The sequence below is a fragment of the Gymnoscopelus microlampas genome (assembly GCF_963454915.1).
Source record: "Gymnoscopelus microlampas genome assembly, chromosome: 6".
In the NCBI taxonomy this organism is placed as follows: Eukaryota; Metazoa; Chordata; class Actinopteri; order Myctophiformes; family Myctophidae; genus Gymnoscopelus; species Gymnoscopelus microlampas.
The window spans coordinates 13,174,193-13,201,680 of NC_139943.1; the positions used below are offsets into that span (position 1 = coordinate 13,174,193).

General features: G+C 43.5%; 1 protein-coding gene across 1 annotated transcript in view; it reads right to left on the reverse strand.

The window, feature by feature from the left end:
* Positions 1-27,488, reverse strand: part of cntn1a (contactin 1a) — a 113,541-nt gene that overhangs the window by 15,351 nt on the left and 70,702 nt on the right. Inside the window, exons 4-16 of the mRNA XM_084060647.1 lie at positions 27,060-27,186; positions 24,316-24,491; positions 22,545-22,640; positions 20,684-20,890; positions 17,445-17,544; positions 16,331-16,512; positions 13,775-13,899; positions 13,086-13,203; positions 12,199-12,346; positions 8,840-8,967; positions 6,337-6,509; positions 4,470-4,593; positions 103-264 (exon numbers count right to left, since the gene is read on the reverse strand). Of these exons, the coding sequence (XP_083916773.1) occupies positions 103-264; positions 4,470-4,593; positions 6,337-6,509; positions 8,840-8,967; positions 12,199-12,346; positions 13,086-13,203; positions 13,775-13,899; positions 16,331-16,512; positions 17,445-17,544; positions 20,684-20,890; positions 22,545-22,640; positions 24,316-24,491; positions 27,060-27,186 (1,866 nt within the window). The remainder of the gene's footprint in view (positions 1-102; positions 265-4,469; positions 4,594-6,336; positions 6,510-8,839; positions 8,968-12,198; positions 12,347-13,085; positions 13,204-13,774; positions 13,900-16,330; positions 16,513-17,444; positions 17,545-20,683; positions 20,891-22,544; positions 22,641-24,315; positions 24,492-27,059; positions 27,187-27,488) is intronic.

A 27,488-nucleotide genomic window follows, 5' to 3' on the forward strand; every position in this document is an offset into this window, starting at 1 on the left:
GACTCACGTTATATATAGCACCAGCTGAGCAATAAGGTAGCGGAGGTTTATTTAAGGTAGCGGAGGTTTATTTAAGCAGCCCAATGGACTGGAGCGACTCACATGTCGTGGCTTCCTTCCACACCTCCTTTGAGAAGGAGTCCCTGCACTGGATGCTGTATTTGGAGATGGGGCTGTGGTTGTCTGCGCCACGACTCCACTGCAACCTCACCTTCTTCTCTCGTATCTCGTCCACCCGCACTCCCCCCGGGGGGCCCGGGGGCCCTATAGGAGTGGAGAGGAGGATAAACCATCAGTGGGGACACGTTTCTTCCATAAACATTGTTTGTGACAACAGCAACTTCGTCATGTACTGTATTTACAGTATATTATATTCCAATGACGCAGGCGTGGAAATAAGAGTCTACAAAAGAAGATAAATTCTCTTTCATGCTCAGAGGAAAAGTCTTTGTAAAACCCCTCAACTCTTAATCAGATAGTTGACTCCAGCGCTCTATATTAGGTCTTCTCCTTTTTTCCCCATCTAAACCAAATCTCTTTGCCGAAAACAGCTGATCTACTAGCTATTTTTGCAGAATGTTTGCCCCTGAATTAGGACGCTAGGGTTCATGTGGTTAAACCCACTTTATGCCTCAAACACCAATCCTCCGCCCCCAAAATGACAGCTACTGTACAGTATGTGATGCATATCAAACACAGCACTTCAAACCTCTGTAGGTTTTGCACTTCTAACTCCCCTCTTTAAAAGACATCAGCTGAGATTGATGGATTAAGGCATTAGAGCCTGGGGCCCATTGACATACTAGTATATCAACTGAGCCTGAGGCGTTTTTTTTATTTTAAATCTGGTTTTCCTTGGGCGCTCTGCTCTTCTCACTTCTTCTTCTCGAGTAAAACGATGGCCTAATAGAAAACCCAGACTTGTGTCGGGGGGTCAGCCGTCCAACCCACAGCCCCCAGAAATCAGCCCAAGGATTTCCTTTTTTTCATTTCTGTCACAGAATACAAATCTGAAGAACTAAGGCGATTAGACATAGAGCCGGAGGGGCCCTTAAGCCTCCACGCCGCTTCCCTGAAGAGAAGTTGTAGCAGTAGTGAAGCAGACTAAGGACTTTTTTTCTGAGAAAACCGTCACATCACTGTGACGGATGAGGTACTGTACAGATGTTCTATGTATCTGTGTGGACAGAAACGCTATACGCTATGCCTGTGGGCTTAAAAATAGACAGACCGCGCGGCCCGTCGGAGTCAGTGAGATGAGCACGACCGTCTTTTTTTTTTTTGTGAATGGCATCTTGACAAAGCACGATTGGCAAATCAAATCAAAATCTTGTGAATAAATATTGGTGCCATTGACAGACACAGGGAGAGATCACAGGGCATGACTCAACCCTGCACTGGTTCCAGACCTGTAACTATACACTACCATAACACACGCCCCGGCATATGAAAACAGCTCTCCGCCCTATCTCAAATCCCCTTACTAATAATAAGCATAAGCTACAGGTGCAGAGGCGTGTTTTTTGGCAGCGCCAATCTCACGTATCAGATTCACTTCCTCATCTGCCTGTTGATAAATGGCTGTCTTTCATCTCTCCCCTCTTTCCGTTCCCGACTGTTGGCAGTTGGCACTCCATTAGGAGTGGCCCCTGGGGGGGCGGGGGGGAGGGGGCACCGTGTTTTGGTTCCACTCTGGGAAAACGTCACGGCGCAGCCACGGCGGCAGCGTGTTCACCTGGCCGTCTGTCAACGCCTGGTCTGAAAGCGACAGCGGTCGCCGTGGCGACGAGGGAGGGCGGCATCGCAAACCCAGGGCACCTCAGGGATCACCGCCGACCGGATCACCGACTCTTAGAGCTCTTAGTTTTGCTGTCTGAAGAGGCCCTTTGTCCACTAACACTGGGCTACTTTCAGGGCCCGGAGGGAGAGAGGGTTAAGTCAGGCACTCACTCATCAGGATGTGTGGAGGGTGAAAACAGTAGGAGCATGATGAATCATCCAGGAAGTACATAATATAACAAGCGCAGGGTGGAAGGCCCTTGGAGTGTGTTGCCGGTGTTGGGTTCGTACTTGTCGACATCCGCACGCGCGGTCGGAGGGGAAACAAGTAGCGCAATCAATGGCATGCCACGTCAAACGGCTGTGGTGAAAGATGGGAGATCTCTGGAGGTATTCCAGCCTGCTGGAGTTGTCACTGCAGCCAACACATTTCTGGTATTGAGTAATGTGAAAATGATAGCCGCAGTGCCCCCAATGGGTTTAGTCTTATCTAATCTGACACGATATGTTACTTGTGTTCAGTTCGTTACAATAACATCCCTTTATTAGTGTCAACGTGAAGTCTTTTCTTTCTACCATATTATTGACCCTATGACCAAGTGTCTAAATTCATGTTGGGTGTACGAATGAGGCTGACATCACTGGTTCATTTCTGATGAATGTCACAGAAACATAACTTCATTTCATCATGCCCACGTCATTGTGGCGCATTATAATTCAGAAAACCCCAGGGCTAACTTGAGGGTGCCAAGGCACGGACCAAATGCTCCTGGTGAGTCACGAGAACCCGACTTCGAAATCCGATGTTGATCAAGAGAATAGCAATGGCGTGGCCAACAGTATCTGTCCTGTCTCCATTTTCCATTCCAAAGGATTTATCTTCCAGGTTGCTACAGTTACCAGGACGAAATGCAATCTAAAAATAAAACTCATAGAGGCGTACCGTATATAGGCCCATATATACACGTGTGTGTGTGTGTGTGTGTGTGTGTGTGTGTGTGTGTGTGTGTGTGTGTGTGTGTGTGTGTGTGTGTGTGTGTGTGTACACAGACATAGATAGATAGATAGATAGATAGATAGATAGATAGATAGATAGATAGATAGATAGATAGATAGATAGATAGATAGATAGATAGATAGATAGATAGATAGATAGATAGATAGATAGATAGATAGATAGATAGATACAGTAGATAGATAGATAGATAGATATTTTACCACTTAAACCCTCAATGCTACAGTATGTAAACTTGACCTTTGGCTCTGTACTTGGTCTGCTCTTTTTTCCCTCAACAGTTACACAGAACCTCCTCGAAAAATAGCAGATCCACAAGCTCAGAACGCGTTGCAGTGCGATGAGTTGTGAGCTTGTAGATCTGCTATTTTCGGCAAATGTTCCCCCCAAAATTGGGACGCTAGGGTTCAAGTGGTTAATGTAAAAAACAAAAAAAAGTTATCATACAAAGACTTGGCGACCCCCCCTGTAGTCCTGTAGTCTGAGGACCCCCTAGGGCAGTGGTTCTCAAAGTAGATTTCAGGGACTCTCCGGGTTCCTTTAGGGGGGTCTAAATTGACCCTTACAAGTATGTAACTCTGACAGTGTACAAATGGAACCAAATGGACCCGTTAGGGTCCATTTGGTTCCATTTGTACACTGTCAGAGTTAAGGGGAGACCTTGAAATGTAAAAGTTTGAGAACCATTGCCCTAGGGGTCCCGGACCCCCTGTTGAAGACCCCTGCTCTACACCATTCCTGGGGGATGCTAGCAGCCAGTTGCTAATGCAATGTGTTAAGTTGAATGTGTGAGGCTGGCCGACATGTGCTTCCTCTGTGTCTGCATCTCCTGTGGTTGACCTAGCTGCAGGACACGAGGCATTTCCTTCCACAGCGTTTTTTCCAGGGCTTTCTACTCTCTCCGCTCTCGCACGGAGCCTCGGGGTTGACAGATTAACCAGCGGCAAAAAGGCTATGGTCTGGTAACGCTGGCAAGATGTACTCCTCCGTCCTCCAGCACACGCACGCACGCACAGTTACACAGTTAAGTCCAAAGAGCGTACGAACGACGGAGCCAAATGGAACCGTATAAGGGTCCATTTGGCTACATTTTGTACACTCTTTGGAGTTGGATAAACACTGATTTGACTGTGTATTGGAGAACATAACCCGTGTGCTTTACTTCTCTGTCTCTCTCTCTCACACACTCTCTCACACACACACACACACACACACACACACACACACACACACACACACACACACACACACACACACACACACACACACACACACACACACACACACACACACACACACACACACACACACACACAACTTTCAAACAATATTCAAGGTCAGACACAACAAGGAATATTATATAGTACATTCATTGCGCAGGATATCATAGCAGTGTCTACTGAATAAAATGCCAGTGCTTGCGTTAGGAGTGTAATTTAATATTGCTTGACAGACCTTACTTTATACTACTTATTACACTCCAGACATGAGTGACGAATGACACGAGATTGGATTAATATTTAAAAGAGCAGATACGAGGGCGTGAAATTTTACATGAATCCTTTCCCACTCTGTCAATCCTGTGAGGGTGTGTGTGTGTGTGTGTGTGTGTGTGTGTGTGTGTGTGTGTGTGTGTGTGTGTGCGTGCGTGCGTGCAAGTGTGTGTATGACTCACCCCTGACAACCAAGTCGGCAGAGGCGGAGACATTGTCGACGGGGGTCTGGGCGGAGCAGGTGTAACGTCCTGCGTGGTTCAGCTGGGAGTTCTTGATCAGGAGCTCCCCACTGGAGCCTCCATTCTGGACACAGGAGGCACAACAGGCAACCCTTCAATGAGTAGCTTACAGCCAGTGTCACTCAACACAGACTATACGGTCCAAACATTCTATCCTATATTAAAATTGGCTACTGGGAGCCGGTGGGCCAGCAGGCGGACCACGGCCACGCCACCATGACTCAGACATAACCATAAACAACCCCGATACGCCCATATATAGGCAGGACCGTGGCCAAGTCACTCTGACTCATGCATAACCATAAACAAAAAAAACACCGATCCGACCAATATGTCCATATATGGGCATATATGGATCTCCAGTTGTCCAGAACCACCGATCCAACCAATATACTCATATATGGGCAATTTGGGCATGCCAATATACAGGGTATAGGCATATACAAATGACATCATGGATTTCCATATATGGGCATACAGTAAAAGGGACACAGGTAGACAGACAGATAGAGATTTCCATATATGGGCACTAAAGGGACACAGACAGACATGTACAACGGGTACTCTGACACTATGACTCAGACATACTGTATTGGTCGGATGATCTCGGATCGGTGGTGTGAGGGCAGCGTAGCGGCCCGAACCTCTAGTGTGCCAAAAGCACTGTGGTTGATTATTTGCTAAGTGATTTTACAATTGATTACTCTTTTAATTACGTTTTTTTATGTACATACATAAACGAATGAACGCGAAATAACTCTCAATTATTTATCATAATCGATTGCATCGATTCATTCAATTAACTTTTGCAGCCCTATTGTGATGCATTTTTCATCACTTTCATCACCACCCCTAAAACCTGACATGGTCATAAATTGTGAAACGCTCAGAGATTCAACTTCAGCTAGTTTAGCTTACAGCCCAGCAGGCGTACGTACGGCTGTAGCAGGACTTCATCCCATACCAAGGCAGGAGGGAAGTTGAGATATCAACCTCGGTCTTCCAATTAAGTGAACCGGAGGGAGCTTTAGGCCAACGCCTCATTAAGGGCTGACAGGCAAGGGACGGAATTCGACACGGGGGGAAAGAGCACGCTCACTGCTGCTGACCGCCAAACCAAGGTCAATCCTTTATGAGAACACATCTTCCCGTGACACTTGGTACTGTGTTAACTAGTATACATACTGCATGAGTCATATTGGCTTTGCTGATACCACATAAGTGGCATTAACTGGAACATACCCCCTTTTTGTGACAGGGAAAAAAATAAGTGTTGTGTACAGAAACGGGGGCCATCATCAATCATAATCATGATATGGCGCTTGGCCAGCATAGGGCGGAGGGACAAATGAGAAATGCTAACCGCTGCTTACGGTTAGGGGGCGGCTTGCACCAGGAGAGAGCGGGGCCATGTCAACGATAATGGATGTGAGCGGATATTGCTATTAAACTGATATACGGTGCACAGGGCAACATCAGTCTGAACTACTTGGAGAAGGCATGCTAAATGGCTGCTGTAGTCACATTCAAAAAAAAAAAAAAAAGGGGCTGACTTTTTCCATTCCAGGTATTCCAAAGAAAACATCTTGGACATCAGTGTGACCTCAACATTTTTCCTTAATTATACCATTTGACCTGGAAGGTCTCCAGGACCAAGTTTAGAACCCCGGAGTCCTGATACTTTGTGGTCGGGTTCGAAAACTGAACTGGAATCAGGCAAAGCACTCAAAAAGCCCTCTGGAACACACGATTTGTTGTGAAACCGCAGGTTGAACCGTGACACGCGTGCCGTGACATTGATTCTCACCGCGCTGCGTTCGTAGTGCTGGCTCTCCTTGTCCAGGTCGATGACCCTGCCGTCCACGGACCAAACGAAGGTGATGTCCAGGGAGGAGTCGTGAGACGCGGCACACTGCATCCGGCTGTCCTCCCCCACCGTCACGTCCGCGTTGGACGGAGCCAACGTGATCTTGGTGGCATCTGTGGGAGGAAAAGGGTAGTGGACGCAGGGGTCATCAGAGTGTCCGTATACAAAGGACAAAATGTGTCCGTGGCATTCATTATACAGTAATGTTCTTATTTTGTTCATGTAAGCACTGACAGTACTGATAAGACCCAATTAAACCGAACACGGAATAGACTTTGACCATGTTGCATTGCTGCCTGTATACAGCCAGTATATATCGTTGCTGTCGGGCAGAAACCTCTTATCTTCATATTTTAACTTTGAATGCACTACTTGATCACACTACAGCGTCCCACAAAAGTATCAAAGCGAGTAAGTATCGAAATGCGTCGCTTTCGAGCTTGTCGATCTGCTACTTTTGCTATTTTTGAATTTTGAATCCTTCGGAACCAAACAGTTTTGGACATATGAGGTTTCCACCCAACAGAGACGATATAGTGGCTTACTTGCAAGTCTCTAGGTTTTCTTCAGAATAGGACGGATTTAATTAATTAATACAGAAACACTATCACTAGTATACATTTAGGGCTAGGTCTATGTGATTCTGGTTATATTATCAGTGGCGTGCACAGACATTTCGGGCAAGTATAAAGTAAATTATACTTTTTTTTGTTTACTTAGTCTGCTCTTTTTTCCCTCTACACCTATACCTCTTTGCCAAAAATAGCCGATCTACAAGCCCACAACGCCTCGCAGCGCGAGGCGTTGTGGGCTTGTAGATCTGTTATTTTTGGCTAAAGTTCTCCTCAGAAAAGGGATGCTAGGTTTCGAGTGGTTATGGTAGAAAGAAAAATCGCATCACATAAAGATTTGGCGGACCCCCTGTAGTAACTCTGAGGACCCCCTCGGGGTCCCGGACCACCTGTTGAAGACCCCTGCTGTGCCCTTTTTTCAGGGCACTTCTGGTCAAGAGGGCAAAGGGCAGGTGCTGTAGCACCACCTAGAGTCTATCTGTGCACGTCCCTGTATATTATTGCTCATTACTCATTTTGTATGTTCATGTAAAAAAGTTGGATGAAAATGTCCATCAGAAGCCTGCATGGTGATGACCCCTGGAGCGAAGGGATGAAAGCGTCTCGGCTTTGATGATTAGGTGGGCTTTGATGATGAAGAACAGCAGATGGTGATGCCATATTCATGCAGGTGATTTGAAATTCAACACAGAATGTGTCGGCCCACGTTTTGGACGAGAAATACCCAGCTTATAGCCCTGTGCCGTCTTTGAACACTTGAACCCAAGCGTCCCCCTATCCTGGGGGCGAACATTCGAAAATAGTTGATCTGCAAGTGTCACAACACGACGTGTTGTGAGCTTGAAGATCTGTTATTTTCGGTGAAGAAAACAGGAGGGAACCTACCTAGTATAGAGACCTGGGGGACTCCGCTATAAGTATAGCGGAGTATATAGGGTTAAATTAATAGTTGATCAATCTCTATGGTTGTTTATGAGAAAAGGGTGGAGTAGCTCAATGCTCTCATGTGGACAGAAGGGGGCATTAAAGAGCTTTATATCCAACAAAGATAATGTAGTCAGTGGTACAGTACTTCATACCAGCAGGGTATCTGCTATTACATTGCATGTTGTGTCAACATGAGGAGAATTGTCCTTAGGGCTAGGGCTGACCTTGACTAAAGACATTAAATAATAGCCATAGGAATTTGGCACAATCGACAATTCTGTAAATTACAACCATGCAGAGACTAGCCCTTTCAGCTTGGTGAGGTTGAGAACCCAACATGTTGATTTTACATTTGTAATATCGAGTAGCAGAAATTACCACTTAAACCTTTTGAGCGTATGAGAACAGCTATTGTCGGTAAACAGATTTGGTTTAGAGGAAAAAGGAGGGGGCCTACTAGTATAGATCCCTGGGGGACCCCGGACAACAAAGTATGTAGGGTTTAAGTGGTTTGAAGGGTTATACTGTATCATTCCACTATGATGAGGTGACAGCCCTACAGTACATATCTTATGAACAGACTTTGCAATCGTTGCAGCTCTCAAGTCAAACCCTCCTACACTCTGGACTGGGTTGAGAAAAAAAGATCATGTCTCTTCGCATTTGATCTAAGGTTGTCACCTGTGCCCTTGGGCACTGACTAATAGCCCCACCAGTGTCCATCCAAGGACCAGAGGCTCCATTGCTCAGACACTCAGAGGACAGCTGGAGGTCTAGAGGCCGTGGATGAAGACGGATGGTGACAGGAACAGCTGCCCCGCTAATGTCGACAACAGCTGGACTATCAGTAACCCTAGCAACAACATTTGTCGCGCCAAGAGCAACACCGTAGGCTATTTGCACGTGTGTGCTTGAAATGAGCCGGGTCCAGCCAGTATACTCGCCTGTGATGGATAGTGAGCCCGTGCTGTTAGCTTTGCCCCGGTCGTTCTCGGCGAAGCATGTGTACCTCCCCTCGTCCGCCCGCGTCACGTTGAGAATCTCCAGGCTGCCGTCGTCCCAGATGAAAACCCTGCAGCAGCGAGAGGAGAGGAAGAGGCTGAGGTTTCACCACCACATGCTGACACGCAGAGATACGGCGTGAGGGATGAAAGGTAGAAATACCAAGGTCAGGAGGCCAACATGTTTTATGGATGTGGTGTAGATGATGAAAGCTCGTGAAAGTGCTCTGAGCGCTCTGCTTTCTATCCTAAGGGAGTATGAAATACTTGAGCCTCATTTTCAAAAGAAATCCAAAAAAAAAAAGATGACAAATTTCAACTATAAGGACAATGATAATGACGGGGTTAAAGTGGTTAATAAAATATAAAACTTGAACTTGTAAAACACAACATTAAAATATAATATAATTTAATTAGAGGCTATGTCAACAATTGTTTATCATGTTACTGTAAAAAGTACATTTTAGTCTTTATGTACCTGTACACAAGATGTAACAAGAACCTTGAACCTTGGGACTAATAATTATGTCCCTGCATTCCTTGTGTTCACTGTCACGCATACAAAGTAGTATAACTGCTCAAGAGTCACCATTTCACACACAATCTCACAGTCAGAGATACAGGCAGTGTTATCAGAGGGCAAATGCTGCATAGTAATTTTGGTTACTACTGTACACTGCTCCTCCATTACATGGGGCATTTTGAGAGCTGGTGGGGGTGCTAAATTTGTTTCCCTAGGATGTGCGGGGCGCGGGAGCGCTTGTTTTACAGCCCAGACGGAGGCGTGCAGTTTGAAGCGGACTTGAACCACGGGAGGCCGACTCAGCGCCGTTCGAATGGCGACATATCGTAACTCCACCCCCTCCCCTTTATAGTCCCCCCCCCCCCCATGGCCTCGGTACCTCCGACATGTCAACACCACCTTGCACACGGTCCAAGCTAACACAGCCGAGCGCTCCCTACCCCCGTTTCAGCCAATCAGAAGCCGCGCCTGGTCCCACTCATCCTAGGAACACAATTATCACGGTGGGGGTGCTGGGGTTGGAGCGAGGGACTGATTGATTGAATACTTTATTTGCAAAAAGTACAGAGGTACAGTTATACAATAATGCTAAAAGGATAACATTGTGGTCCTGTGTATTCAATTCATCAAGACATATAAAGACATGCTATACAAGAAATCCTCAACACCAGGAGCAGTAAAAGTATAATTACAGAAAAACAGTGGGGGGGTCATTTCCTTTGGCAAGCTAGAACATTGGTTCTTGAAGTGGGGTCCGGGGACCCCCAGGGGTACCTGAGGGGGTTCCAGGGGGTCCGCAGCTAAATGGAGGATAGTTAGGAACCAAATGGACCCTATATGGGTCTGTAACTCTGAGAGTGTACAAATGGAACCAAACGGACCCTAACGGGTCCGTTTGGTTCCATTTGTACACTCTCAGAGTTAAATTAACAATGATTTTACCATATGAATTGGGGTCCCAAGGATAGAAATGCCATTAAATGGGGGTCCGTAGCCCTAATGCATGTTAAACTGGGGGTCCTCGAAATTAAAATGGTTTAGATTCACTGCTAGAGTCGTAAAAATCTTCTCTTATGGGGTCATATTTGACATATCTTTTCAAATGGGGGTCCGCAGGCTAATAAGTGTCAATTTGGGGGTCCTTGACATGAAAAAGTTTGAGAACCACTGAGCTAGAAGACTTGTCTAGGTCCAGTTGCAAATTGCAGACAGGTGCTCTTTTATGGCGGTTTTGAAAGAGGGTAAGGAGTCGCACTTTTTGATGGCTGCATGGTGGCAGTCTTGGTGAATTCAAATTAAAGTTGACTCGACAGCGAGGAGCGCCAGGCTGGGGGGGGGGTGGGGGCTTAACAACTCACTCTGTCTTCCCTAATACTGAGCAGCTTTAGGTGGGGTTTAACGTCAAGGCAGTGACAGAGAGCACAGCGTGTCACAGCTCTCACACTGCTAAACAAAACCACTTTGCAGATTCCAGGGCGCTAGACTGGCTGATCGTGTGCAAGAAAGATGCTTTTTGCTAACGGGGATTTCCCAGACTAAATGCTCTTATGTGTTACATCCTTGTGACCCAGATGTGTCACACGCAGAAAAAGAAAATTAGAATTCAAACTACCGTAAAGCAAAGGAGACGTGTAACTATGATAAACTGTGCGTCCTCGAGCCTTAAAGGTAGGCCAACAGATACGGGACAACTTCTGGTACATGTATGTCTGTATGTACTGTACATTGTAGAGCTGTGAATCTTCTGCTATCTCACGGTTCGATTCGATTCCGATTCTTGGGGTCACGATTCCATTTTTTTCAAAACGTTTTTTTTTACGATTCTGAATCGTCCAACATGAGAATCGCGATTCGTTTTCGAAACGATTTTTTCCTGCAGCCCTAGTACCAGTCCATATCTAGACAACAACATCAGTTTCTTTTTTTATATAATTATATGTACAGTACTTAAAATTGGACAAGTGGAGGAAGTAGTTAGTTGTACGGGGTGGCGGGTTTATCACCAGAGCCTTTCTTTTTTAACCGCCCCTGCAGGTTCCATACAGAGATTCTAGCATTTAAAACCAAATGTATTTGTATGTATTTGTTGTGAAACGGGACATTCTGTTTAAAACCAAATGTATTTGTAATACTCTTTAATGAGCATTTCTACTGTACATAAATGCAATGACTTTTTGACAAATGACTATTTGTTCATAGGGAGCATGGGTGATACCACAAAACTACTCAACTGGATGATTATGTCACAGTCACAGATCATTAAATGTTGGTGCAGAGCAGATTTATCAGATTTAGAACATTTATCAAACATAATCGTCGCTGTCGGGCGCAAACTTCCTATCTCAGTTTTTATTTTGTTTAATTGTCTTTAATAAATCAGTGCCATTGAACGCCCTTCACGTCTGTGTGTGGCTTTTACAAATATTTAACCAATGAAAAGTATTAAAAAGCGCTTCTGACTAAACCTATCCTCTCCATCAATAGGAGGATCCTCAAACTGTCAGTCAAACCAACTCCTACTCAGGTTTTTTTTTTCTCGTCTGACTTCGTCATTCTAATCAATGATGGACATAATAAAAACTTTCTCCACATTCACTGGTCAAAAACCTCCACTTGAGCTGGATTAGGGTAACGTGCCGTTTTTTTCACTATTTAGAATTTCCAGCATTTAAAATGATCTGTTGCCCTGCCCTATTAATAAATGTGTACACTTTGTCCACCTCAGAAACAACAATGCAGACAGCAGCCTTACTGGACCATGATGAGAGGCTATACTGACCTGGTTGAGTTGAAGATAAGCTCTGTGCCTTTGCTCCAGGTGATGGTGGGCTTGGGGGCCGCCTTGGGTCGACACGCGATAATGACCCGGCTGTTTTTGGCTCCGAGAACCATCTTCACTGGGTTGTGTTCAAACGTAGGAGCACATTCTGGGGTGGAACAGCTGTGTTATTCATCACAATGCTAATGTAATTTACATGAATAGATGTTTAAATACTGTGTGATCTATTGTAGCATGTATTACAATATTGTGTTCTAGCATGAATTGTGTATGCAACATTGACCAATAAACCAGAGAAGAATATGGTAATGTATTCTCATGTCTTGCTCCACTAAACGTTGTTTACTTCAAATCTAATTTGACAATGTAGTAGGGCGTATATTTTAATTGTTAAGTGAGTAAGTGATCCTTAGGGGACACTGAGATGCATTGCTAGAAACGCGTTCCCAGCAAAACCATTGTTTTGCTATGGTGAGGCCTGGGCGTGCGCTCCTTTCTTGCGCTGCATGTTGCGGATTTCAAGCGTTTTTTAGACGCTCAAAAAAGTTAAAATATTCTCTCAGCGCAAGCCGAAAAGTCACACCGCTCCATCCTGTTTTGATGGCAGTAGATGTAGTAGGAACAGTGGGACAATGGCAAATGCAGACGAAAGGTTCATACTTTATGAAGACTCAACGTCGGCTTGAATCCATGTCTACCCTGTGATTCATTATTTGATCATCTGGTTACAAACTCAGGTCCACTCCACAGGCTGTTTTCTTCAATGCGCTGTTTTGCCAAGACGTTTTTGAAGCGTCTGTGCCTGTAGAGATGGGTCTGAGACTCTGAGTGTGATCACCCCCATATTCCTCTGACTCAGCCAGTCAGTGGCTGTGCTGTTTACTCACCAATGACACGCAGCTCTGCGGTGGCATAGATGATTCCGTGGTGATTTTCTGCTGTGCACTGGTATATCCCTGAATCTTGAAACGTCAAGCCTGTGAGCTGCAATCTTTTTTTGTCGTACTGCAGGAAAACAAAATGAAAGAGGAGAACGCATGTAACATGGCATCGACGTCCTGCACTTCTTGACGAGATCTCAAAACAGAATCCAGTTGACGCGGTCATGTGTTGCAATGGTGCGTTTGCACCCGCGGCGACACAAATGACAGCTGTGGGAATGACGGTGACTTCATTTGACTGGGAGAGCAACCTCATTAATGCATAATGATGCATGGAACGGGAGAGCGACATGAAACGGCCTCCCCGCACAACGCTTGCCAACACCGGCTGCTCCCCAGGGACACTTTTAGTTCAGGGCCTGGTGGTGGCTTGTTACTATGGAGAGCTTACACAACCTACGCTGGCACCCTCTCAGAAAACAAGATGTACTTTCCTGTCCCCGCGGTGCCAGCGGTCTGTCAGGACTGTGCCACCCTGACTACTCTGGCTGGTGCCACCGAGTGGGTGTGTGGGTTCTAACTTCTAAGTGACCTGCTGGCGGCGCTGTATATGGGTTTTTGCTGTTTTTGTTTTTTTTACAACAACTGCAGCCAAAACGGCTCTATCATGGGACAATATTGACTTTGAATATTACCGGCGTGCCGTCCTTCAGCCAGCTGATGCGTGGCTTTGGTTTGCCATTGGCGACGCAGGACAACGTGTAGTCACTGCTGATGTCTCTCTCTGTGCTGTTGATGTATTCCACCCACTCTGGAAAGGCTGCAGAGGAAAGAGATGGTCTGTTACTGGGTTTGTTTTTTGTAGAAAGGGGAAGAACAGCAAAGCTGCTGAATATTATAGTATATCGTTGGTGTCGGGCAGAAACCAACTATCAACTTTTTTTATTTTCTTCAATAAGTCAATGCTATTGAACACCCTTTATGTCTGTGTGTGGGTTTTACAAATATTGAACCAATGCAAAGTATTAAAAGACGCTTCTGACTAAACCTCCTAACTCCATTGGATCGTCAAACTGTCGATCAAACCAACTCCAACTCGGGTTTATTATTAACCCATTAAGACCTGGAACTGTGTAATTTTTTGATTTGAGCTAAAAAGCATTATTTTACACTTTGGGCTATTCAAAAATAGCAGATCTACAAGCTCATAGCGCGGCACTCTGTGCCGCGCTATGAGCTTGTAGATCTGCTATTTTTGAAAAATTGTGAAAATGTGTGCAAATCTTTGAATACATATATTTTTAAAGTGAACATTTTTAGCTCAAATCTTTGCTTCTGGGGGTCCCTGGAACAAAATATTTTGAGATGGGGGTCCGTGGCCAAATACATATAATTTTGGGGGTCCTTGACATGAAAAAAAAACCTCTGAACTCCGCTTGAGCTGTATTTGAGTAAAGTGATGATAATATAAGGACACATGCAAGACAATGTATAAAGACACCATACCAACTTTGATGAGGCAGTATTGTGTTGTTTCTTTTCTTGAAAAGTTAATATTTTGGACATTTTGGACATTATTTAGACAGTTTCTGCCCGACAACAGAGATATATAATCTGCGGGAATACTGCAGGCATAAAAAACTAACATAGATGCTACTATACATCTAAAGTCAGACTTTACGACAAGATAGAGACAGAGTAAAGCAGATTTTGCGAGAGAAATAGCAACCAGGTCTATGAAAACAAGCCCAAAATATGTAACTATAGGCCACATGAGCACTTTAAACCTATATGCATTGAATATTTGAAAATAGCCAATCTACAAGCTCATAACGCGTAGCAATGCGACGCGTTGTGAGCTTGTAGATTGAAAAAAAGTTAAACATTGAATAACAACATGAATTTGGGGGTCCTTGATTTGAAAATATCTAAGAACCACTGGTTTAAACAACATTAGGAAACAAGCCCAAATAAGCAACTACACTTTAGAAACAAGGCCAAAAAACTGTAACCCGAATTGATACTTTTACTGAAGTAAGACATTTGAGTATTTTTTCCACCACTGACCACGTGACTGATGAGAAACACCAATGCAGTGCACCTACAGTATAGTACTGCTGCACTACACAGTGCCATTACAGCTGATATTGATCGCAAAATGTGAGGGGTTATTGATTGTGTGTGTTAAGAGAAAGCTGCACATAAAGCATTGATGTACAGTAAACAGCAGGAAAGCAGTGGTCGGAAGTAACTAAGTGCATTTACTCAAGTACTGTAATTGTGTAAGTACTTTTGTGGTAGTTTCACCTTTTCTTGATTTTTTAGAATATTTTATACTTCTACTCCACTACAAACTTTTTCACTCCAGTACAATTATTTGACAACTTCATTCACTTTATAAACTTAGATTATTATTACGAAAACATAATTATATTAACGACTTAAGCCCTATTTCATACTTCGAGCTGTGCTTTGAGTGTTTTAGTGTGGTTTTATAAATACATGCCCCACCCTGTTATGCAATACCCGTTATACACGTTCGTTCTGTCTGTCTGTCTGTCTGTCTCTCTGTCTGTCTGTCTGTCTGTGTCCTTTTTGTGCCCATATACAGTATGGAGATCTCTGTATCTGTCAGTCTGGTTCTGGCAAGTCCCTGTGCAGTGGTAAACATCTGTGAAGAATGTGTGGAGAATGTCTGAGGAGTGCTAATTGACTGTGGAGAAGTAGACTGACTAAGTAATCAAATGGGAGGTGTGGGGAATTCGAAAGGTGTGGGGAATTTGCCAAATCAAGCTTAGGCCGGGGTTGCCATGGCAATCAATTGGCTCCTTTTGGGGCCACTGCCAGCGCCTTTTCTGGCGGTTCTGGACAACCGCCTATCCGACCAACTCGACGCCAGGCACTGCATGTCTGTGGCAAATTTTAAGTCGGTCGGTCGAACAGTTGTCGAGATACGTGGATTACAGATGTACGTGGATGACGGACGGACGTACATATGTACAGAGATTCCCTGCATTTATAGTAAGATGGTAATATATTTCACAATACTTTTGTACTTTTACTCAGGTAGAATGTTGAATACAGGCCTTTTACAGACCTTTTACTTGTGTAACAGTATTTCGTACTGCTACTTTTACTTACGTAAAAAATATGGTTTACTTCTTCCACCACTGTTTTTTATGATAAAGCTGCACATGAAGAAGTAACTGATGTCAACAGCAGGAAAAAGGCCACAAACTCTCATACTTTACCTTCCACGGTTACACGTGCGCGGTGGTAGTCCTTCCCCTTGGAGTTGAAGGCTTCACACTCGTAGGCTCCTCCGTCCTCATTCTGCACGTTGTGCAGGTGGAGGTGGGCCCCCGCCATGCTCACCTTGTGATCGGTGGGCAGCTCTCCGTCTACCTTCCTCCAGCGGATCTGAGGGATAGGGCTGGGAGGGGGGGGGGGCATAAAAAATTAATGCAGCCATCACAGAAGACCCACGCGTTATGGCATGCTGTGTGAAGTACTGCAGCACTACAGAGCTTGATTTATACTTCGCTGTGCGACGGAGTCGCGCCGAGAATCGCAGATGTGTCGTGTGTTGTGAGCTTGGAGATCTGCTGTTTTCAGCGTGCATCACCGCCGTTTGATGGAGTATCGTTTGAGCATAACATTCTCTCAAAGTGTAAACAACGGTTACAAACAAAAGCACTTTTTTCAGCACGCACAACTACTACTGTAGTGAGTTGATGTGCACAAGAGTTTAATGTTACGACTTTAGTTTTCTACTGCGTACAGCACTAAGGAGACACTAACTGCCTTTGGTACCAATCCAGAATACAGTGGATGTGGGATTGATCGTCCATTAAAGTCTCAGCGTCATTCAGCAACAGACCCTATTTGTCATTCAACGAATGTAAGCAGAAAGCAAAGCGGGGGTGTGGAGGTTAGGAGTTAAAAGTCTTGCCAAAAAGAACTGATCTGCAAGCTACAGTAATGTGTTGCATAGGCGGCAAACTCGCACAATGTCGTATAAATTAACCACATTTAGTTTTTTTATCCAAAAGTAGCACAAGCTTGTAGATCGCTTACTTTAGCCATTTGTCGTAGACAACACATTTTATAGGGCTTAACCACACGAACCCTAGAATCCCTATTCTGGGGCGAAATGTTGGCAAAAGAATTGAACTTGTAGACGTGATGTTCAGCAAAGAGATGGTGTGTACAGAGAAAAAAGGAGCGGAAGTATAGCGCCCCAGTCAAGTATATCAGGACTGAAGTGTTTACGGTTAGATTGAAGCCTCACAGTTCGCTTTTATCATACATTATTTAGAGAGGCCACTTATTCACTGATAGTCAGCCCATGCTCTCTGTTCTTACTTCCCAAGCGCAAAGCATTCCAGGGTGATGTTCTGTCCTATGAGAGCCGTGGTGTCAGGGAACTTGACTGTGATGTCAGCAGGGTACTTCCTAACGGAGCCTGGAAGTTGAAACACACGCAGGCACGCGCACGCGCGCACACACACACACACACACACACACACACACACACACACACACACACACACACACACACACACACACACACACACACACACACACTTATCAGACCTGAGGCAACAACAAGTAGCTGCAAAAAACGAGTTTATTTGCCAACAAAACCATAGCTGCTTGGACTTAAACACATTAACCACTTGAACCCCTGCGTCCATATTCTGGGGGGAGGGAACATTAGCCCAAAATAGCAGATCTACAAGCTCACAATGCATCGCAATGCACCGCAACACATGATGGTTATGATCAAGTACTGAATAAGACAATTTGTGACAGTTGAAAATAAACTCAAATAAACCATCAATATGTTTTGCAAATGCTACACACCGGGAAGTACACATACACGAGCACACACACACACACACACACACACACACACACACACACACACACACACACACACACACACGCACACAGCTTAGGAACACAGTTTTAATTACTGTATATCAGAGCCGGTATACTATAATACTGTGTTTGCCAGGAGGCAGAAAATATGTGACTCAGGTAAAAGCTATGTCTTCATCACACACACACACACACACACACACACACACACACACACACACACACACACACACACACACACACACACACACACACACACACACACACACACACACACACACACACACACACACACACACACACACACACACACACACACACACACACACAGTTAAAATGGACCACATCACAGCCAGAGGGCGCCATGCTCTAGTCAGTTCATGTAGACGGCAGTCATAACACATGTATGCATGAGAGCCTGACTGGTCTCTGCTGCAGCAAGCAGCACTGACCTCTTTAATGGAATGGAACATTCTAGTTTGTGTCCTCACCGCCATTCAGGATGTGTTTGCCACAGGTGATGCTTAGCCAAACTCAAGAATAACACAAACAATGGAATAATTGATGGGACTCTGGGAAGGGCCCCAAGGAAAACACTGTAACAGCTGCCCAGTTTGGCTCTCCTTCTCCTTCCTCAGACACGGCCAGACACACCAACCAGTAAGAATCATAATGGTCAGCACTTCAATTTTGTGGTCCTTCGGCTCTGGAGACGAAATGCTTTGTGATCCTCGTCAGCGAGCTGCGAGGTCGTCCAACACACCAAACATGGGAGTGTTCATTTAACTGTGGAAGTGTCAAAATGAACTGCCACCATGGGTCCATTTCCAGTGGTGGAAAGCAACTAAGTACATTTACTGAAGTACTGTACTTAAGTACTTTTACTTTACTGGAGTATTTCCAATTTGTAATACTTTTACTTCTACTCCACTACATCTCAGAGACAAATAAATATTGCACCTTTTACTCCACTACAATTATTTGAAAACTTTAGTTGCTAGTTACTTTGAAGATTTTGTATGTTATTACAACATCACTTCAACCCTATGTATACTTTGGCCATATGAAAATAGCCGATCACGTGGTGAGCTTGTAGATCTGCTATTATCAAAAGATTTGTTATACAGTACATGATGAACTTGTGAAATGGGACACACTGCATAATGAGTAGGCCTACTTTTACTTTTGGTACTTTAAGTATCTTTTGATGGTAATACTTTTGTACTCCTACTCAAGTAAATTTTGAACTCCGTACTTTCACTTGGAACAGAGTTTTTCTACATTGGGGTATTGATACTTTTAGTTACTTGAGTAAAAAAAAAATCTGTACTTCTTCCACCACTGAATTTAACTGTGGAAGTGTCAAAATGAACTGCCACCATGGGTCATTTCCTACACATTCAGAGTTAAGCACTTCAACACTAGCATCCCTATTCTAGGGCTCACATTTTTGCAAAAATAGACGATCTACAAGCTCACAAGGCGTCCCCAGCGCAACGTGTTGTGAACTTGTAGATTGGATGTTCTCGACAATGATAAGAAGACAGCAAGGCGCCTAGTATAATAGAGCCCTGGGGGACTGAAGTATATCGGGCTTAAGTGATTAAATGGTTCAAGTCCAGATTTTGCCATGTATTTATGGCAGAGTTTTGGGTGCCTGGCTGTCTACCATGGGGGGATTAGCCTATTCTATCCACTAGATCGAATTAAAGATTCAATAACACTGGGAGGTTCTTATCTTACAAAACAATATCGGCTTTAGGATCAAAGTGAGGTCTTTAGGGGTGGGGGAAAAGCGATCAATACATCTCTGCAATACTGCAGAGTCACATCCTGTCTGTCTGCAAGAATCAGAAAACTCACCTCTTCAAGAGAAACTCCATGAACCCAAACCCACACCTCTGTCCTGCCTTCTGCTACATGCAGCACCTCAACTTGGTCTTATCTTTAAAGGTGCTGTAGTGTATGTGTTACACGCACAGCAAGGTGTTATTATTGTTTTAGTTTTTTCCCCATATTCCCATAGTAAGCATTGCTAGCGTGTTTGTTCAGTAACAGGGGTCTATACCCCCATCTCTCCAGCTCTTAAGTAAACAGAAAATGCATGTCAGGATACCAATTTCATCCAATCGGGAGAGAGAACTCATACAGGGTACAGGATGAACAAGTGAAATTGGAAGTGATGAAGTGATAAAAATGAACTGAAAGAGTTGGAATCGTAACTCTATATTTAGCTTTCTAAATATAGACACTATAGCAATGATTACTCTCAGAATCATTGCTCATCATACTTTTTAACAAAATAATGTAACCAAAACACTTACAGCTCCTTTAACCACTTAATCCCTATATACTTTGTTGACCAGGGTCCCCCATGGGTCTGTACTTGGCCCCCTCCTTTTTCCCTCTACACCTAAGTCTCTTCCCTGAAAATAGCTACGAGCTAGTAGATCTGCAATTTTTTACCAAATGTCTGGCAATTATGCCCAGAATAGTGATGCTAGGGGGCATGTGGTTAATTAATCGTAGCAGATCCGCGACACGTTTCGAGCTTGTAGATCTGCAACTTTTGCTATTTTTCTTTTTTCTTTTTAAGTAACAGCTTTGGACATACAAGGTCTCCACCCGACAGACAATATCTTCCACAAAAAAGAACAGAGATGCTAGAGGACTGAACAGGACTGTGAGGAACAGGGAAGAAGAAGAAGAGTGGTACTCACGTTCGGCCAAGGGCACGAGGGGGATGAACTTGGAGAAGACGCTCTTGGAGATGGACTGGCTGGAGACGAAGCAGGAGTAGTTGCCGCTGTCCTGCAGGTCCACCTTGGAGATGTACAGGTTGCCCGTGTTCTGAGAGACGAAGCGCCTCTTGTCCAGCGGGATGAAGATGGGGAACTCGTTCAGCATCCATCGGAACGACAGCTCGGCTGCACGGGAACACACGTGTATAGAGAAGCAACGGTTTAATCAAACTACAGTAATCGTTTTTATTTCATCTTTGCACAGTACCACTATACAGCAAGTATAAAATAGGGCTTGAAGGAGTAGTTCACCCAAAAAAGTACTTATTTTCTATCAATTACACTCAAAGGAGACTCTTTCAGTTTCCAGTCAAATTATAGGCTCAGGATTCAGGAATGCGACCAAAACAAAAACATTAATTCAATGCTTCAATAACAACGCTATCTCAATTTTAAGAATCTGAATGCAAGGTGAACTATAAACAATGCATTTGTTTGGTGTTGAGGGGGATTTGTTAATTCACAGTCATGACCTTTCAGATAAAAGCTAATGTATTGTATAGAGAGGAGTGACGCAGGGGCATCAGTAAACACTTTAACTTGCTAATTCTGGAACTGTGGCAGAGGGAGGTAACCATGGTTTCCACTTGGCTGCGTTTTTAGATGGATTTGCATGAGCCTGAATATGAAAATGTGCATCACCATTTTCTGGAGCTGTGTGCTGGTCTAATAGAGATGTGTTTGATCGTGATTGAAAGGCGTAAAACAGAGACGCACGGCAAAATGAGGCCACACAAAAGTACAGACGTGTGTGTGCAGCACACAAACACAGTCGCATGCACACACAATGAAAGAAAGGAAAATAAATAAAAAATGTATTTCTGTTTTTAAGCTTTGTAAACAAACATTGCACAGGGCAGATATGACATAAATAACTTAAATACACAAAGTCTATGGCTGACATACATACAAATAAATGACTGACAGTTGGCTGGTACCGATAATCAAAATAAACAATGTACTATGGCATATCCTTGTCATCCACAAACACAGGAATCGAGGCTGGGTAGATTCTGGGCAAAGGAACACTAACATGCAGTCCTTATCTGGGCGCGACGAGATCGAGCCGAGGGCGTGGACAACGAGGTGTACATAATTATATATTTCATCCAGCTGTGTTTTATACAGATGAATGGAAATGATTATGGCAATTATGAAAAATAATTGCGATCAACTCAATTAGTTGCGGTCAGGCAATTTTGTGACAGGCTTGAATCTTGAATTTCTTACTCAGTGAAATCGTCAGTGTTGATCCATTTTTATACTCTCAGTTAAATCAACGCTGACGATTTTATGTATTATGTGTAGGGATGAAGTAAAAGTGTCCACCCCAGCTCAAAGCATAATATAGAATAGAAGATGAGCACAAATACCCAGACATGTCAGAAATAAAATACTCACATATTTATGTCTCAGATCATATAAAAAAAAGGCAATTTAGTACCTTTCCAGTAGAGGGCATACTTTCATTGGATTTCAACCTCAAGAAGACAGCCTCTCTAGAATAACAACCATAAACTACTGTATGGACCACAATGGAAACAATGTTGTGTTTTTGGTGTTATCCTTTTAGCCTTAATGTCTTACTGTACCACGTGCTGCTTACATTTCTGACTAATAAAGTATTCAATAAATCAATCAATCAATGGGATATTTTGTTGTTAAATGTGATGCTATTATATAACTAATTAGATGCTAAAGCTACAATTCTAGGCTATAGGTTTGCCCAGCATCATATCACTGTATCATTAGTGTGTCCGGTTACGGTACAGTACATTACCTGGGTAATGAGGTGGCGGGGCGCAAAGCAGCACGGCCCCCTGCCCCTCTTTCACATAGACCGCCTCCCTCTCCTCCGACGAGAAGAAATCAAGGTCTGTGAGAGAAATGGAGATGGAATCATTAAAGATGAACTGTCAAATAGGGTGGTTCACATCACTGTCATGCTGTGGAAGAAGTTCTTTACATATTAGCAGTGGTGGAAAAAGTACTCGATTTCTTTACTTTAAGTAAAAGTATCAATACTGCAATGTAGAAATACTCTGTTACAAGTAAAAGTCCGGAATTCAAAATTGACTTGAGTAAAAGTACAAAAGTATTGGCATTACAATGTACTCATAATGCAGAATGACGTTTTCAAATGTATAAAATGTATAAAAATCATTTGAAAATAGTGAGCTTGTAGATCGGCTATTTTCAAATGGCCGAAATGTATATACTGTAGGGCTGAAGTGGGTAATGCATGTTTTGTAATAATAATCAAAATCTACAACGTAATTAGTAACTAAAGCTGTCAAATAATTGTAGTGGAGTAAAAGTACAATATTTGACTAGAGTAGAAGTAAAAGTATTGAAAATGGGAACACCACTGCATATTAATGGCTAAAGCCTTTATACTGTCTGTGTTCAAACTGGCAGCTACAAAGATACAGGCTACCATTCATTTTCAATGGAAGCCAGCAAGATACAAGATACAAAGATACATCTGACGTTTGTAGCTACAAAGATACACAAAAGTTGAGCTGGTTTCAACTTCAGCTACAAAGATACAAAGCTATGCTGTGTAGCTTTGTATCTTTGTATCTTTGTATCTTTTGTATCTGCCAGTGTGAACGCAACATTCCTGTCTTTCGATGCTCGATCACTGGTTCCCAACGTGAGGTCTGGGGACCCCCAGGGGTCCTTGAGGGGGTCCCCAGCTAAATAACTGATATTACGGAACCAAATGGACCCTTACGGGGTGTGTGTAACTCTGAGACTGTACAAATGGAACCAAATGGACACATATAAGTCAATTTGGTTCCATTTGTACACTCAGAGTTAAATCAGTAGATTGGAGTCCCAGAGATCAAAATCATATCAAATGGGGGTCCATGGCCTAATGCATACAAACCTGGGGGTCCTTGAAATTTAGAAAGGTAGTAGAAGTCTACTGCATTATGGACAGATATTGGCCTTATTATTATGTTCTAACAATCTAAATATTATAGCATCAAGACACCACTTCATTGCCTGTTATTGTTATAACAGTACAGCTTGACAATGACCCCCCTTTCTGTGAATAAGAATGGTCTGGTTGCTCATTGGCAGAGAACTACTCGACCACTGACCTATGTGTTTAATGTACTTCTTCCGTGAGTTCATGCAATAAAGTTATAACTTACAAATTGACTCCATTTGCCTCATCACATCCTGACTGATCCAGAATCCTCGACAATACTCTCGTACGCCTCGTTGCAAACATTCAACAATTACCCAATTTCCTTAAAACCTTATACAAACCTTACAGAAGAGCAAACCATGGCTCATTGACTCTGTATTGGTTTGCACAGCAATTTTCTTCATTGAAAACTGCATTAGCCAAAATGGCTTAATAGAGTTGGACCGTTCAAATTCCCACTTTGCAACGCCAGTTATGATTAACTTTAGCCCCGGCACGCCCGTGCAATCACAGTTCTCCTAATATGCATGAAAGTGCCAACTGTGGGGCAGCACATTGTTAGAGGGCATGGTACATTATGGATTAGAGGGGTCACACTCGGGACACTCACATCCAAACTGGACAGAGGCGTCTCGGCTGATGGCCGTGCCGTATATGTTCTCGGCCACGCAGGAGTACTTCCCCACGTGCTTGCTCTTCACGGGGTTGACGATGATCAGGTTGCCCCCCACTAAGCTGTAGTGGTCGTCTGCGGACATGTCGATGTCCGAGTCGTCCAGGTTCCACCTGAGCAGAAACAAAGGTGTAGAATTGTCGTACGCCGAAAATACAGTAGCAGATCTACAAGCCCACAACGCGACGTGCTATATGACGCGTTGTGAGCTTGTAGTTCTGCCATTTTAAGTGCGTGGCACCAGGGCGCAAAGTACAGATCAGGCTTTATGTGGCAAAAGGAAGAACTTCCATAACTCTGTGTACAATACAGTATAACTGATTATGGCAATAAAGCACAGTTTGCAAATGATTCATTGTGCTTGTTTTAACCCAGATGGGTGGGGTAAAACTCACATTAAGGAACCCACATTAGGAGGACAAATGTATACGATTTCTGCAGGGTAAATTGTTAGTAAAGCATATATATTAAGCACACTAATTATTATATATTATATATACAAAAATACATATGTATTTTTGTATTTTTTATGTATTCTTTATCACAAATGAATGCCCTATTTATCATATGACAGTATCACGTAGATGTGCTATTTTCACTATTTTGAAAAATAGAGCTATGAGCTGGTATTTTTGAATAGCCAAAGTATAAAATAATAGTTATAGCTCAAATCTAAAATGACACGGATGCGTTCCCGGATTGAAGGGTTTAAGTGGCTAGTGTCATTGATCTCAACTGCAACAGATTTGAGTACATCCGAATGTCTGAAAACGGTGCTTGTGCTGATCTTGAGTATAGAAGCAATAACAAGTTCCTTTCCAGCATCTCCTTCATGACCTCAGAGGCGTAGCTGACAGCACTGTAGATGAATGTATGTGTAGCCAACAACACCAGCGATGGTCAAAACTAATTCCCTCTCCCCTGACACCCAAATCATGGGCTCCGCGACAGTCGAACTGATTTGGATGATGTGGCGGAGACGCAGCATTTACATACATTTACATTTAAATTGAAATGGATCGACTAAAAATGTTTTTTAATTTTCAGCAGCGCTGAATGAAATGAGATGGAGGTACCGGCGGCGATGTTGTTGCCGACTGTCGCGGCTCTTGCCAACATCATCGTTTACCGTCAGGCTTTGTTGGCGTGTCATAATTTGGCGTTTTAAACTCTTGTTAGTGGACTGCTGGGAAACTAACAAACACCTGCTGTGGGGTGATATGAGTTGTGACAGGCATTTGACAATGACAAGAACAATATAGCAAACTATTTTAAAAATGTATGCTCTCTCTGATTATGCATTGTTGGAAAGAAGGGGCCAGAACAGCCACACAATGTAACAGACGGACTAGAATGTGTGCACTCTGCCGCACACACACACACACACACACACACACACACACACACACACACACACACACACACACACACACACACACACACACACACACACACACACACACACACACACACACAATTAAAGAGGTGGTGCCATGGTTTTGCACTTTTTCTGTTTTTCATGTGTCTATGAGGTTGATAGAACTTCATTAAGGCCCCCGCTGGTGGTTTTATGGTGTTTCATGTCTTCTCTGACTATTTGGAGTTTTTTCCTGGAGGCTGAAACCTTGAGAGTCAAACCTGCCAATCCAAAAACAGGGGCATAGTGACATCACAGAGCCCCCAAAAAACATACCCTCCCCCTCATTATCATAACACAACAGGTGTGGGCATGAGGAGGAGGAGGGACTAGGACAGGTGGGTGGTGCTAAGGTGGTGGAGGAGGTGCTAAGGTGAGAACCAGGCATACTTAGTGAACTGGAGGCGTGTCCACATAAAAACATTTTTTTTTTACAATTTCTGTACACTTTTTTTTTTTGAAAAAAATCCTTACATAATAATAATACCTTATGATCAGGTTTTAGGGTTGAAAAATATCATGGCACTCCATCTTTAAAGGAAATTCACCCAAAAAAGTACTTATTTTCTATCAATTACACACCCTATGAAGCATTGAATTCATGGAATGCTTCAAGGGGTGTGTAATTGATAGAAAATAAGTAATTATTTGGCTGAACTGAAGCCGATTCTACAAATGCGTTCTAACCAGTAGTTCTTGGCTACGGACCCCCATCTGAAAACGTTTTGTGCCAGGGCAGGGACTCCCAGAAGAGAAGATTTGGGCATTATATTAGAAACTAAATTATTGAAAAAAAATCTAAAATGTTCAAAAAGAGCAGATGTACAAGCTCGCAGCGTGGCACAAAGTGACACGCTGTGAGCTTATATCTGCTATTTTTGAGAACCACTGTTCTAAACCAAGTCCTCTTCTGAAAAATGTATCTTATGTTGATATGTATAATATTATAGCTAAAATCTAAAATGACACAGATGCTTTCCCTGTTTTAATGGGTTAAATTCCAAACACACAACAAACAAAACATACACATACTGTACTTACACATACACAACACACTTGCAGACAATCTTGTGATTAAAAGGAAAGTCCTTTGGACCTGGCCTGCCCCTGACAGTGTTCTCCTAACACACACCCAGGACTCCAGACCGAGAGACGGTGAGAGACGGGGGACATACAGTACAGTACTGTGTACATTACAGAGACTGAGGGTACAGTATATGGGAAACATACTGAGGGTACAGTATATGGGGGAAACATATGTTACTTGTATGTAGCAGGTGGATTGGCTCTGGCCCGGCAGTTCATGGTGATTTTGGCCTCAGGAGACTCCTCGGGGTAGATGGTGTCCACCGGCTGCTCCTCGAACACCGGCCCATAACCTGGGGCGTCATCTGCCGACAACAAAAAACAAACAGAGTTGTGGGTAAACGACTGAAAAACAACCTGATGGGTGAGAGACAGGAGACGTCAAAGTGCAATGGACCACAATGGAAACAAGCCCCTGGGAATTTTGGCCTGTACAAGCCCCTGGGAAAATGTTACTATACTACTGTACTGTTAATAACAATCTTGTAAATAAAGTATTCTATCAATCAATCAATCAATCAATCAATCAATCAAGGCATAAGATGGCCGCTTCTGTCTGTCTCGATTCTTCGAAAACATAACTGAGTTCAGTTGAACTGCAGGGCCT